The following is a 16100-nucleotide window of genomic DNA, read 5'->3' on the forward strand; positions in this document are numbered from 1 at the left end:
TGCTCTTTGTTAAATTTTACCAGGTAGTTTCCCTTTTCATTCCTTTTTCCCAGTTCATGTTCTCCTAGTATTTTTCCTACTATCAAATCTCAGTCAATCATCATAATTAAATTTTGGTCTCCATTTATAATTTGAATGATTTTTTTTCTCTGATCATATATTACTTCATTCACCAGCAGAGCTACTAGGCCGACATACTTATACTATTGTGCTGGGCATTTGCTTTGTGTCTATCATGGCACCTATAATGTGTTCATTATGCTGTTCATAATACCTCACCTGTACTCCTATTTTCTTATTCATTATTAGTTCTACTCCACATAACCCCTATTTGATTTTGTATTCATAAACTTTTACTAACTTGTGCAGACATCATGTTCTTCCTGAATAAGATTTTCACTCTGCAGCAGAATGTGCGCTGATATGAAACTTTCCTGGCACTCCTGAAAGAAAGGATATTGCGGAAACACACAGTTTTAATCTGTCAGGAAAGTTTCATACCAGCGCACACTCTGCTGCAGAGTGAAAATCTAATTCTGGAAACATCCCCAAGGCTCTGGCTAAGCCATGTCTCCGCAATATCCTTTCTTTCAGGAGTGCTAGTTCTGCAAGGTTCGCAGGAGAACTTCTGTAAAGTTTGGAAGGTAGGAGACGAGGTACTGGCAGAAGTAAAGCTGTGACGATGGGGAGTGAGTCATGTCTGGGTAGCTCAGCTGGTAGAACACTTGCCCACGAAAGGCAAAGGTCCCGAGTTCGAGTCTCGGCCTGGCACACAGTTTTAATCTGTCAGGAAAGTTTCGTCGTGTTCTTCCTGCCACTGCACTTCATTAATCCCCAATGTGTCCAATTTTAACCTACTCATCATTTCTCTTTTATAAAGTCTCTAACCTACTTACTCTAAGTATACAACAGTCTGTGATTAAACCTGTAGAATGTCAGATTTGTGCAACAGATCACCTAGTCGACCTAGGGATATTATAAATTTAGATTTTTATTTCAAATTTTTCCACTTAAATTTTCATCTGTGATGTACAAGTACAGTTCATTGTGGCCTATGTGCTGAGTAGGATCATTGTTTCAGCAAAGGTTGTTTGTTCCTGTGGAATGTGCTGACAAACTAGCTACTATGCACTGCTATGAGAGGAATCGTGTGAAAGAAACCAAATGTTGGCTGCTGAGCGTCAGCTGGAGCATTACATTCAGACAGAACACACTTTGTGGTGTCTCCTTTCACTTAACAATGTTGTGAACTATCTTGTCTTCCCTTATTTCTCACACTTTCTTCTGCCAAACGTAACAGATTATTATGACCGTCTTGACTGGCTGAAGGCCTCACAGACTGACTTGGGTGTGCCCATATGTATTCTGTATAAAAGAATATAGGGAACTGAAGTTTACTTCTTTCATTGTGAAAACTCCTTTCAACTGGCCATATCCCTAACACTCTTGGCCAGGAGCTGCTCTGACCCTGTACAGATTTGCCTTTCCTGAAGAGTCCCTGTCCACACTTACTAATGGGAGTCAACTTTACCTCTGGAATGTTTTATCCAACAGTATGCCACCATCATTTAACCTTACAGCAGAGCTACAAGCCCTCAGGAAATTAAAAGGTAGTAGTTTCCCCTTGTTTTCAGCTGTTCACAGTACCATGATACCAAGGCAATAATGAGTAATGTTACTAGGCCATATCAGTCAATCATCACACATGTTAGTAGTTGCACCTATGGTACACCTATCTGTATGACTGAGGTGTGCAAGCAACCACACCATGTCAAGGTCCGTGGTCTGTGAGGGGATAAGTTATCTTACTGCACTAAAAAGTTTTAAAGTATTTTCTGGGATATGCCACAAACATGTCTAAAGTCATCTAAGTCTCACAGTTTACAGCAAGAAGATGTTATCATCCTCACTTATGGCATAACAGTTTAGCTGGTATAAATGGTGGCTATGACTTAGGAGGTTAAATTTCAGGGAAGATGGGGGAGAAAACTGGCCAGTTGAGTAAGAATACAGGGATGTCAAGCCATGACAGATCCACAAAAATGAAGAGTTGATAAAAATAGGTGCCTTGTCAAGAATCTGCCATCTGAATGGATGAGAGGGTCAAGAATGATAGAATGGGGCCCCTGGAACACCACAAAAAATATGAAAGGAATGTCTCATTACAATACTAACATAACAATGGAGCCAAGCAAGGGATAGTTACTGACATTCAAGATAGTTTCACGAAAAGCGGAGACTACCAGAGGAGTCTGAGAATAATACCCACAATTATGAATAATGCTGAGTGCTAACCTCTTCTAATTTCTACGTACATTTAGTGTCAGTTAAAATGGTACTCATGATTCACTAAATTTACATGTAGTCTGTTATATAACTGTATCTTACTACTTCATTTCGAAACATTAATTAAGGTAAGAACTTCTATGAACTCACGGAATAAAGTGTAATGAATGTCCATGGCTTGTGTTAAACTGTAACATTCCAACAGAGACTTACCTGAAGACAAGGTGCTAATGTTACAACATTTATTTCCAGTCTTTTGTCATTTACTTCTTGACTTCCTTTGTCTTTTGTTATTTTTGCACGAGGGCACCTAACACGGAAGACTTGCTTCCCTGGTATAGTTATAATACTAGGAGCATTGTTAGTTGTTTGTTCAGGTAATTGTTGTATTGCTGTATTTGTTAAATGGTAAGCAACACCAGTAATGTTCAATTCCCCAACACACTTGGGTATAACACTGAGTATCACCTGAAACAGAAAAGAGAGACTATCAGTACACAAAACCCTGCAATCAAAACTGCCAAGTGGGTTAATTTCTTCATTCACATAATATTAAATGAAACTGATTTCAAATGCAACTTTTTATTAGTTTGAGCTGTACATAACATGAGTCTGAAATGCTGAGAAAGAGAGGGACTATTTCGGTCTTTCAAGATCTCTCTCACATACTCACTGAATGAAAGATCAGTATTGGTGGTCTAGTGGTAAAGTGCGAGCCTGAAGACCATAATGTCACAGGATCAAAAATCCTGGTCAGACACTAGAATTTTTCCATCTTCCTTTGTGCTACCCTTCACCTCTCAATGAGATGAAGAAATGCCAAGAACGACAACTGGATCGATTCCGTGTTCAACTGTAGGGTTACTCTTCTTGGTAGGATTACTAGGGCAGGTTAAGGATCCACAAGTCACTGAACTGGCATCCAATTGAAAGAACTTGCAAATACACGGATGAATAATACCTCTTGAGTGGCTCACAACCTATCATGCCAAATAAATTTAGTTTTAATGAATAAAGGGCTATTGAGTTTGTCAATAGCAACCTTATTACATGGACTGGCAAGATCAATGAATGTATCAGGAAAAGCAGTATTCCAAATATGGAATACACCACCATACCCAGTCAGATGAAATGTCAATACCTCTTGTAGTGTAATGTAAATATCCTATTCATCTTTTTTATGAATAAAACTTTAAAGAATTGTAATAAGATTTCAGTTCATTAAGGTTTTATTCATCAAAAAGATGAATTGTAATAATGACATTGTAATTCTGTCAGATACAGCAAAGGATCTGGAAGAGCAGCTGAATGGAATGGGCAGTGTCTTTAAGGAGGATATAAGATTACCATCAACAAAAGAAAAATGAGCATGCAGTCAAATTAAATCAGGTTATGCTGAGCAAATTAGATTAGTAAATGAAACACTTAAAGCAGTAAATGGGTTCTGCAATTTGGGAAACAAAATAACTGATGACGGTCAAAGTAGAGAGGACATAAAATGTAGACTGGCAGTGGTTTGGAAAGCATTCCTGAATCAAAATTTGTTAAAATCGATTGAATAGGGATTTAAGTGTCAGGGTGCCTTTCCTGAAAGTATTTGTACGGAGTGTTGCATGGAAGTGAAACATGGACGATAAACAATATAGATAAGAAAAGAATAGAAGCTTTTGAAATGTGGTGCTACAGAAGAATGTTGAGGATTAGATGGGCAGATCATGTAACTAATGAGGAGGTAGTTAACAGAAATGGGGAGAAGAGCAATTTGCGGCACAACTTGACTAGAAGAAGGGATCGGTTGGTAGGACATATTCTGAGGCATCAAGGGATCACCAGCTTAGTATTGGAGGGCAGCGTGAGAGTAAAAATCGTAGAGGGAGACCAAGAGATGAATACACTAAGCATATTCAGAATGATGTAGGTTGCAGTAGTTACTCGGAGATGATGAGGCTTGCACAGGATAGAGTAGCGTGGACAGCTGCATCATACCAGTCTCTGGATTGACTATCGCAACAACAATAAGTTTTCAAAAGTTTGTGATTTGTAAATTTACATACCATAGATTTATAAATTTGTTAAATGACTAACACATTACATATCTCAGCAACAACAATGTCACAAATGCTTTGTTAAAAATGGGCATTATGAATCTTAGCAGCTTATTACTCTTCCCATATTTTCTACAAAATCATGATCTTGGCAATTTTGTGCAACCTGTGATGAAGAAATGATTAATTTCCTTGTCTCTGCTACTAAATTATGTGGTGAAGACACATTGTCAAAAAATGATAATCAGTGCTAGTTCCTTGACTATTTGCTCAAGTGCTTCAAGCTCTGGTTTGTTTCAGAATAACCATCACTTCTGTTCATAGACATGATGAGCAATCAATGCCCTTCTCTGTATTTGTAAGTATTACTTGTGGCTAACAGAGTTACATGAGGTATTTATTAAACAGTAACTATGTGAGAGAAAAATTGATTGAAATCCTACCTTAGGCTATGAATTCATATAATTTCCAAGTGGAATCTACTCTAAAATAGCACAGAAAGCACAGGGAAGGCAATCAGTGTGGAACTTTTAAGAAATACAAAGTAAATCAGAATTTAACACTGGTTTAACAGTAACAGGTTATGCCATTTGGAAAAATATATAAATGTCATAGTTATTGTGATCTTGAGAGAGAGAGAGAGAGAGAGAGAGAGAGAGAGAGAGAGAGAGAGAGAGAGAGAGAGAGAATTCTCTGTGTTTCTTAAAGACACATTCAACATGTTGGGCAAAGGAGTTCTCATCACTGCACAGCAAAGGAGATCTTATCACTGCAGATATGCTATCCACAGGTTGTCTGAGTGGATGGGAGGTACTTTTTGCTGTGGAAGAGATGACATCTGACAGAATGCAGATACTGTTGATGGTTAGTGGGTTTCATATGGTCAGAGGTGTGGATGGAGCCATCAGAGGTGGAGGTCAACATCCAGGAAGGTGGCACATTGTGCTGAGGAGGACCAGGAGAAGTGGATGGGAGAGAAGGTGTTAAGGTTGTGAAGCAATGAAAATAATGTGTCTTGGCCCTGAGTTCAAATCATGATGATATCAATGAACTTCAAACAGATAAGGAGCTTAGGGTTTTGGAAGGTGAGGTGGTTTCCTCTACATGGCCCATAAAAGGGTTGGTATCAGAGGGTGCCCATGGCTTTTCCGTGGTTTGGTTTATGTTCCTTCCACTCAAAGAAGAAGTAGTTGTCTGTCAGTATATAGTTGCTAAGATGTATGAGGAAGGTGGTAGTGGGTCTGACAATGGCAAGGCAATGGGCATGAAAGATGTTAGTCTATAGGGAGGTGGCATCAACAGTGACAAGTAGGGATCCAGGAGGTAAAACGGTGGGTATGGTGGATAACTGGTGAAGGAAGTTGTTAGTATTTTTGATGTGGGAGACTATGTCTCAGGCAATGGGTTGGAAGTATTGTTCAACAAGTGCGGAAATTCATTCTGTGGGAGCACAATAAACCAGCTGCAACGGGGTGTCCAGGATATGTGCCCCTGGGTGGGAGTATGATGTCAACATGCTGGATAATTAATGGAGGGCAAAGGTCTCAATTTTGGTAATGTGGAGTAAGTAGTTAGGACTGGAAGGTCCATGGCTTCGGCAAGGTTTAAAAAACAGTATATGCAACTGGGTTTTAGTTATGAAAAGTGATACTATTCTGAAATGATGAAGATAGATGAGCAAGAGTCCATTTGGGTTTGGTAGTTCTACAAAAAGGCGAAATGACTTGGGAAATGAACAAATGACAGCATTACATGATTATAAAGGGAAATGGATAATAGCATCTGAATTTGGGGAGTGAAAGGGAGAGAAGAAAATGTGCTGAGGACAGTAGGACAGTTCTGTCATGTAAAGATATTTGATCATGCATAAGATTTCGAAGTGTGGGAAAGAAAAAGAAAAGATTTACAATGCTGAGGGAACATTGTGTGGGGATGGGTGGGTAGCTTCAGAGATGAAATGATGTGCTTAGTTGCTGGAGAAAGTTACAACTGCGATCTGGTGGGCGGGTGGTTCATAGAATGAGATTTTCACTCTGCAGTGGAGTGTGCGCTGATATGAAACTTACTGGCAGATTAAAACCGTGTGCTGGAACAAGATTCTAACTCGCCTTTCATGGGCAAGTGCTCTACCATCTGAGCTACCCAAGCGTGACTCATGCCCCGTCCTCATAGATTCACTTCTGCCAGTACCTCGTCTCCTACCTCCCAAACTTTACAGAAGCTCTCCTGTGGCTAAGCCATGTCTCCGCAATAACCGTTCTTTCAGAAGTGCCAGTTCAGCAAGGTTTGCAGGAGAGCGTCTGTAAAGTTTGGAACGTAGGAGATGAGGTACTAGCAGAAGTGAAGCTGTGAGGATGGGGCATGAGTCGTGCTTGGGTAGCTCAGATGGTAGAGCACTTGCCCGCGAAAGGCAAAGGGTAGTTCATAGAATAGCATGTGATGCAGACAATGGCTGTGACTGGTGCTACAGTGTGTCACAAACATAACACATGACCACATTGGTCAGAGCTAGTAAACCATGTGGGAAGCAAAGGTGAGAGGGGAAAATGTAGAAAAAGATGCAAATGGAGAATGCAAGAGTGGCAAAGCAGATGTGAATTACAAGACTGTAACGAAGTACAGACAACACAAGGTTTACAGAAATATGTCTCCGAGGCTCAGACATCCCAGAACCACTTCTGCTGCCTCTGCAAGGTACTGTTACTGTGCAATCCTGACTACATACAACACATTCCAAAATGGAAACCCTGGCCCTTGAACATCTGGAAGACCATTCCAACCACCAACTCCATATATCATTCAACCTGTTGATATCCTACTCCTGACCTGCAGCACCACTACCCATTGACACTCACCCCCACCACAGTGAACCCCTTCATTAACCTCTCATAGCATCCAGACCCTGCCTGGCTAACCTTTTCAAATGGTCACATATTCTGAATGTTCCTCCCAGCACTCCATGAAATCCAGAACCCAAACAAAACTGTTATTAACCTTCCCATCAAAAATCTCAATCCCAGAGAAGTTTCAGTCTCATCCAGAGGACTCACCTACACACAAGTTTAACCATGATGGACTTGTCAAAGACCCACTCTCCTACTCATGATGCCTATAATGGAAACATTTCTTTGCCACCAATCCATCCACCCACAGCCAACCTAATCCCAACACTGAACTTTGCCTTTGCCAGTTCATACCACCTCCCAACCGTGACCATTCCCTCCCCATCCCACTCCTTTGTCACCTTCCAGGAATTTATTACCTCCAACTTGGTCTCTCCTACCTTCTTCAGGTGCCTTCCTAAGAGCACTAATCTTTCAGCAGAAGAAAGGACAGCCATACATAACCTCAAAAATGGTCCCGACCTAATCATCCTCCCTGCAAACAAAGACTTCACACCACTGTCCTGCTGAACAGCAGTGACTATTCGACACATGTTCTTGTCAACTGTCTGAATCCTCCATCCACAAGCTCTGTCACAGTGATCCCATCCCAAAGGTCTAACGTAGCCTCCAATCCCTAATGGAATCCCAGAACCTCTCCCATGAGTCCATCTCTCTGCTCACCCCAACGACACACCCCAAATGCCCATTTTCTACATGTTCCCTAATACCCATAAACCAAACAATCCGAAAGTCCCTTTGTCACAGGGTATTGTGCTCCCACTGAAAGAATTTTCACTCTTGTTGACCAACACCTCCCCCTCATTACCTGAAACACAGCCTCTCACATCAAGAATACTAACAACTTCCTTCATTAATTACCTACCGTCCCCACCCCCTTATCTCTTGGATCTGTACTTCTTACTTCTGATGGCATGTTCCTCTACATTAACATCCCTCTTGCCCATGGTCTTCCTGCTATCAAATACTACCTCTCCCAATGTCCTTCACATTTCAACTCACTAATTCATTCCTCTTACAACTTAGCAACTATATCCTGACACACAACTACTTCTCCTTTGAGGAGAAAGTATATAAACAAATCTGTGGCACAACTATGAACATCCAAGTGACTCACTCCTGTGCCAATCTTTGTTGGGCTACCTAGAGGAAACCATGTTATTCTCCCAAAACCCCAGGCCCCTTGTCTGGTTTATGTTCACTGATAGTATCTTCATGATCTGGGCTCAGGGCCAACACACCCTATGTTCATTCCTTCACAGCCTCTATACCTTCTCTCCCAACCACTTTATCTGGTCCTCCTCAGCACAACATGCCACATTCATGAATGTTGACCTCCACCTTTCTATGTCACCATCCACACCTCTGTTCACAATAAACTCATCAATCACCAACGGTATCTGCATTCTGTCAGATGTCAGCCCTTCCACAGCAAAAAATCCCTCCCATACATTCAGACTGCTTGTTGGCAACATATCTGCAATACCAAGAACTCCTTTGCCCAACAAGTTGAAGGCCACAGGCAGACCTTACCTTCCAAACTTCATCTGCAAATAAGATTCCCCATGTTATATTCTCTAACGCAACTAATCCTCACACCAACCCAAGAATCAGCTACAAAAGAGAAACACCCCCCCCCCCCCACACACACACACACACACACAAAAAAAGAAAAAAATCGTCACTCAGTATCACATTGGACTACAACAACTGAACCATATTCTTCACCAGGGCTTCGATTATCTATCTAACATGCCATGAAATTAGGGGCATCCCAGCCAAGATCCTTCCGACCACTCTTACAGTGGTGTTCCATTGTCCACTCAACCTACCCACTATCCTAGTCTATCTTGTTCTGGTGTAACCACAAGTGCCAGGATGAAAAGGAAGAACGCAAGACCAGAGAAGACGGTGGGGAAACATCAACCGATAGCCCGCTGACAAGGACCGTGCGATGCCTGGAGCAACCTCGGCAAGAAGTGAATATAAGGGCCGCTCCTGCCAGCCTTCGCCACTCAGATCAGCACTGTATAGGGATATTAGTGGAAAGTATTCCTGGATTATTAGGAAGGCCTAGCAGAGAGTGCTACAAGAATAGTTAGTAGTGATCCATAAACAGTTAATGCAAATGTTTCAGTTTCAGACGCAGCACATCTCAGCACTACTCAACACAGTGCAGCAGCTACTCACCAACGCTGTGCACCCAACAGAACAAGCACCACCTACTACAGCTCCTGTACCACCTTTTCAACAGTTTAGTGAACCAGATGAGGAACCAGTCTGATGCTCATATGCTAGCTCACAATGTCCGAAGTACTGTGAAAGTTCCATATCTATTATCCACGGTAGGAAGTGTAGTGTTCACATTAACTCAAAAACTCTTATCTAACGACACTACGAGTGAACTTGTGTATGACAGTGTCATCATAAATGGAAAGCACCAGTTTGCTTTTGTTCTACAATATCTCTTCACTGACTGACTATTATGACCAACAAGTGAATGTGGTAGCAGCTAGGCAAAAAACTGTCCAAACAAACTTATTGTGAATGGGTAACAAATTTGCAAGGTATGACAAAGAAATGGAAATTCAAATGTGTTTGTGGTGCTTTGTAGTCTGATGTCATGTTGCATGATGCAATCGTGTACAATGTGCCTGATGTCAAACTCCGAGAACAAATTTTGAAACAGTCTGATCCATCATTTCAGCAGATAATGCACATACTAGATCAGTATGATTCTGGTGCCTGGTCAGTTCATAGATCCGAGCAGCCAACTATTTGTCGGGTTGAGTCCCTAGCTTGTGATCACCCCAGTTCGCATCAGGAGCATGCGCTAGTCCTGTCAAGTAAACAACCTTCCACGCCGCATAAACTGTACACTAAACAGGTGGCTACACAAGCGAACAGAATTAAGTCTCGCCCTCACTGTTACACACAGCACAAATGCCAAGACTGCTCCTCCCGACAAGCTCAGTGTTATGCTTCTGATAGGAAAGGACATGTACAATCTGCATGTTTGCAACAGAACAAACATAATAATTCGGCCCAATCACAAAAATCTGGCCACAAGGCCCACGACGTTAAAGCACTATACTCCAAGTCTGCAACAGGCAAGTGTGCAGTTTCTTCAGTGATACATCAGTCAAACAAACTCTTTGTTCATTTACTTATTTGTGGGAAACGTGGGAAATTTCAGTTGGACATGGTTGCCTCTGTCCATTGACCAGTAGTCACACATATGAACTGTTAGGCTCTCCACACTTGTCTAAAACTAGCATGCAACTGATAGCTTACAATGGACAAGACATTCCCATTCTCAGAACATGTAGTTTGCCTGACTTGTATTGCTCGCATATGCAGACAGTGACTTTTACAGTATTACAATCTCGCGAGTGTGAGAACATATACGGTCTTGATTCTTTTGATTTGTTTGGCTTTAACATTCAGGACAATGTGTTGTAAGTGTCTGTATTCAAGGCAAAAGACAGTGTCACTAACAATTTTGCTGTACATATTATTCTGAAATACCATGCTCAGCAAAAATTTTGTCAGGCCAGTACTGTCCCCACTGCATTACGGGGTCGCTGATGAACTTAAAGAATTGCAAGATAGCAGAGTTACTGCACTCATCTCAGCTAGTCAATGGGCAAGTCCACTTGTTTTGCTCCCTAAACCTTCAAGTCGCATTTGCCTCTGTGTTAACTTTAAGTCTACAGTCAACCCATAAATGGGCATTGATAGTTATCCACAGCCATGCCCAGAGGATCTCGTGGCAAGTTAGATGCTGGACACTATTTTTCAAAAATTGATTTGTGCGGCACTTATCTTCAAATACCGCTCAACAACTAATCTCAGAAAGTGTGTGTAGTTAACACTCATTTGGGCTTGTTTACATATTTGCCTTTTGGCAGTGCTTCTGCACCCATCATTTTCCAATGGTATTTGGATCAGCAGACTGCTCAAGTGCCAAACTGTTCAACTATTTGGATGACATCATCATAGCAGATCCTACACCTGAAGAACATATGCAAATTTGAGTGTTTTGGTTCACGTGTTATCTGAGTCAGGACTTAAGTGTAGACTGGACAAGTGTAATTTCATTAAACCTAAGTTGGTCATGTCAAACAGTCAAGATGTACATCCTCTGCAGTCGCATTTGTTAGTCATACGAGACTTGTCAGTTCCTTGCAGTATCACAGAATTGCAGTCAGTTTTAGGGAAAATGAACAATTATATTTGGTTCATACCGAATGTTGCACAAATTGCAGCTCCATTGCATCACTTGCATCGTAAGAATGACCCCATTTTTTGGGCAGATGAGTGCCAAGTAGCTTTTCAAAAACTCAAAGAAGCATTGCTCAGTGATGGATGTTTAGTTCACTTTGATCCTGACAGCCCAGTTGTATTGAAAGTTGATGCTTCCTGTTATGGAATAGGTGCCGTGCTGTCACGTAGAATTGGTGATAAACACAGGCCTATTGCTTTTGAATCAAAAGGATTGTCCAAAGCTCAGTGTAACTATTCACAAATTAAAAAAGAGGTTTTGGCTATAGTTTATGATGTCATCATATTCCACCACTACTTGTATGGCAGAGAATTCTACTTAGTAACGGATCACAAGCCTTTGTAGTCCTTGTTTCGTCCAACGAAACTGGTTCCTTTACAAACTGCCCAACAATTGCAAAGATGAGCTTTGTTGTCTCAATACCAGTACGAGATTGTGTGTCGCCCGACAGCTAAACATGGTAATGTGGACACAGTTTCACTTCTTCCGATTGGCCCTGACACAGACTTTGATGCTTCTGCTGCATCTTGTTGTCACATCAATGCTCAGGATGTTGAATCACTTCAGTTTTTTCTGCTGATCTATAGAAAAATTGCACAGGGCATGGAATATGATCCCAATTTGAACATTTTGTTAACATATGTTCACACAGCATGGACTCACTCAATGAACAGCATAAATAACTCAGTAGTGCGCCTATACTTTGCACGTCGGCATAGCCTCAATATACAGATAGGTGTAATCCTTGTTCAAAATAACAGTGGACAGTCACATGTGTTGACCCCTAAGGCTTTGCAGAAAGAAGTGTTGCAGTTACTTCACCAAGGACACTGGGAGATTGTTTGTACGAAACAGTTAGCACGTCGACACTGTACTTGGCCCAAATCGAACAGATAATGTCACAGTGTCAGACATGCGTGGAAACTCAGTCCGCTCCACCACAAAACTTCTCTGCTTGGCGTAAGTCGCAATCACCATGGCACTGTGTGCCTATAAGACTTTGCGGAAGCGTTTTGGAACACTCACTGATTAATTGTGCTGTGCCAATGAGCTTGACAATGTCATGTAGCACAATTCATGTGTTTTATTGATTTTTTGCCTAGAAAGTTTACCTGAAGTAATAATGCCAGACAACGGCCCTCAGTTCACGTAAAATGAATTTGAAACATTCTGTGAGTGCAATGGCATACAGCATCTAACTAGTGCACCCTTCCATCCACAATGAAACGACAAAGCAGAACATTTTGTCAGAACCTTTAAGCAGCAAATGGCCAAACTTCACTCCGCACACACCAGGCATCAAGCATTGCAACTGTTTTTCGCCTTTTATCGTTCACACCCTCAAGATGGGCCCTCACTGGAGGAACTGCTTCATGGGTGCAGCCATTGGACACTGCTCAACCTGCTCCATTGATCATAGACTTGAAGCATCCAGTCTGTGTTTGTTAGCACAGACTGGATGTTTCACTTGTTCGTGCATCAGGTGTTTGTCAGCGGAGTAATTCATTTGGAGAGGCTCTTCAAGCTCATATAATTTTGAGTTTTTACTTATTTACTTTCATTTTTATTTATTTATTTTTTTAATTTTTTTTTTTCACTGTTATATTTCCCGTCTTCCTTTCAGATGCAGGCTTTCAACCAGCAATGGTTAAGTTAAAAGGATTATTTTTATTTTTGTACTTATTTTACAGTTTTTGCTTTTTTGTTTTTTTTAAATTTTTAAATAAGATTTTCAAAAGTGAGGGCTTAATTTCATCTTGCAGATGTAGAAACTAGCCTAAAACTACTTCTTTGTGTGGTATGTTTCACAACCATGGCACAACACACAAGGGCATGTTGCGTGTTTTGCATTCATATTTTGTTTCTCGGGGCACATTCTCTATCAAGCAGGCTGCATGTCTATTCAATAGTCCACGTTTCTTGTACTGGTCACTTGTAATGATATGTGGAAAGTGCCTTCCAGTAAAGCGCAGAAGGTTCTCGTCATCATCAGAGCGTCTTCCTTTCCTATCTCTTCTTTGGTCTCTAGTAAATTTTTCCAATGTGCTGACGGTATTTTTCTCCATGTCACTTATCTGTAAAGAGTGTGAGCTTTCAAAACACAATGGTCCACTACAAGAAAAAAACTTTTTTGCACCATTTTCAGGTTTACACAACAAAGATCCAACTGATTTTTTAGGGCCTCCCTTCTACCCTCACAGCCCTTCCAAACGCTCACCTTGTTTTGCCATCTTCGGCTAGCTTCTATGCTTTTGTCGTTTTTATTGTTATTATTATTATTATTATTATTATTATTATTATTATTAAGAGTCCATCCTTCTACTAACTTTTTTTACTTTTTTCCTCTCCCCCCCCCTCCCTATCTGGCTTCCTATTTTTTTTTCTGTAAGCTGGATGCCTTAATTACCTTTGCTAACATAAACGAAAATAAATATTTCTTTTTAATATTAATTAAAGGAAATGAATCTTCCTCTTGATAATGGAATGACAAATATATTAAAATAAACTGAACGTGAAGTCTGTCATCTTCATAAGGAAAACATAAAATCTTGTGTATTTTTGAAAAACTTTTTTTATAACTTAAAACTTCTCTGCTTATAGCATAAGATGATCAACAATTAAAATAAATAAAATTGATGTCTAATTTTTTCATGAGGATGTAGTCTGCTGCGTTTTGCCACAGACTTGATTTCTTTTCTGTAGTGTCTCGTGAAAGGATCGAAGACATTATGGTACAAGTTATCTGTAATCGTGCAAGGCTGACATCTCTGAATTCTGTACCAATCTTAATCTATTATTGTTATGTGTATAATTTTATTCCACGATTCTATTTAGGAAGCATACGTAATTTCTTTTATAATCTTTTGTCTGCATGAGATGATGGTGCTGAGTCATTAGATACACCAAGTAATCTTCTCTGCTTTTATTTTCTGCCTTCAAGATACATTGCAGCATGTGCCCTTTTAGCCAGTTAACTGCATTTATTTTCGTATTAGGATATGGCACTGCGTCTGGAGTCAGAAAATCTGTGGCGGTGAAAATGGTTGGAGATGTTCTGTTAACAGTCACTAATTTCTGCTTAACTATATGCCATACGTCTCTTACTCTTTCACACATGAATCAGTGTTATTCATTGTCAAGGAGGTTGCATGACGCACACTAGGGCAAATTTGTGAGATGTATAGCATGCAATTTGGAGTTAGTTGATATTTTCCTGTTGACTGCATTATACCAAGTTGCTTTCACCTTAGAGGGTAAGTTCCGATCGTGGATATTTTTACAAATTGCAGACCAATCATTTCTGGGGAATTTTCTTTCAATAATATTTCCTTCCTTATCTTCCATCAAATATGTACAGATGTCCTTTACTTTCGTCAACTGCTGTTCTGAGAGGTTCGATGAGATATAACTGTACTCAACAAGAAAAGTTTTTAGGTGACAAAGAGCAGCTGGTATATGCTACACATATGTTGGCGACTGCATGCTTGCAGGAGCTATTTCATTCAGCAAGTGGGCCGTTAAGCTGCCTGGCAACTGTTTCCATTGCTTGTACATTCAATATATGTATAATGCATGTGACCTGTAACTGACATCAATGAGGTTTAAACCTCCTTTCCTTGTTGGGAGTGTTAGTGTATCGAACTTCACTTTGAAAATGTTGCCTTGGCTTATAAATCTTCCTATCATGGACAAAATTCTTGTGGCTGTTTCTAATGACATCGGGAAAGCTTGTACAACATAGTTAAGTTTGGATGTTATATACACATTTACCAGAGTGGTTTTCTGTATCTCGTCCAGTTGCCTCATACTGTTTCCTTGTACAGATGCTCGTATGCTTGCAAGTAGTTTTTTATAATTAACGACAATGGTGTGTTGGCTGTTGCTACTACATTCAATACCCAAACATTTCAATGTGGATACCTCCGTCAATTGTCCCTGATTTTGCATGCATATTCCTCTGCTTAAGTTCATGACGCCTGACTTCCTTTTATTTAGTTTGGCACCAGAAGCAAGTTCACATATGTGTGCAATCTGAGCAGCTTTCGCCACTTCATCTTCATTTATTACCAGGACGCTCATGTCATCTGCATAGGCGTTGCACACTATTTTCTTGCCGTTTATGCATAATCCTTGCAGGTGATGCGTGTCGTGAGGATAGGTTTTATTGCTATTGCGAAAAGGGCCATTGACATTGGGCAACCTTGTCGTATGGATCCAGTCAACTCAATCTCTTTACTTAGTTGTCCATTTATCATTATTCATGCTATACTGTTTTTCAAAATTTGTTGAATAATCCTCACAAATCGTGGTAGGAATCCCATTACTTCCATGATTCTGAGGAGATATTTATGATCTGTTCTGTCAAATGTCTTCTTGAAGTGTAATGACACTAACACACATTTGCGGTTGATATTATATCCCTATATTAGCATATAGTCTGATAGATATTTCTGTCTTTGCCTACACATGTTTGGTACAGGCCAGTTACAGAGTTAATAAACATTTTTATTCTTCTTGCTAATACACGCGCCATAATTTTGTAATCACTGTTTAGTTATGTTACTGAGCGAAGGTTTTCCT

The 16100-nt window shown here is 40.4% G+C and overlaps 1 protein-coding gene across 6 annotated transcripts in view; it reads right to left on the reverse strand.

Moving 5' to 3' along the window:
* The window catches only part of LOC126273168 (trafficking protein particle complex subunit 8), a 269428-nt gene that overhangs the window by 103190 nt on the left and 150138 nt on the right, over positions 1-16100 (reverse strand). For all 6 annotated transcript variants that reach the window (XM_049976647.1, XM_049976646.1, XM_049976644.1 and 3 more), the window contains one exon: positions 2500-2754. In XM_049976647.1, the coding sequence (XP_049832604.1) occupies positions 2500-2754 (255 nt within the window). The remainder of the gene's footprint in view (positions 1-2499; positions 2755-16100) is intronic.

Source organism: Schistocerca gregaria, chromosome 5 (assembly GCF_023897955.1).
Source record: "Schistocerca gregaria isolate iqSchGreg1 chromosome 5, iqSchGreg1.2, whole genome shotgun sequence".
In the NCBI taxonomy this organism is placed as follows: Eukaryota; Metazoa; Arthropoda; class Insecta; order Orthoptera; family Acrididae; genus Schistocerca; species Schistocerca gregaria.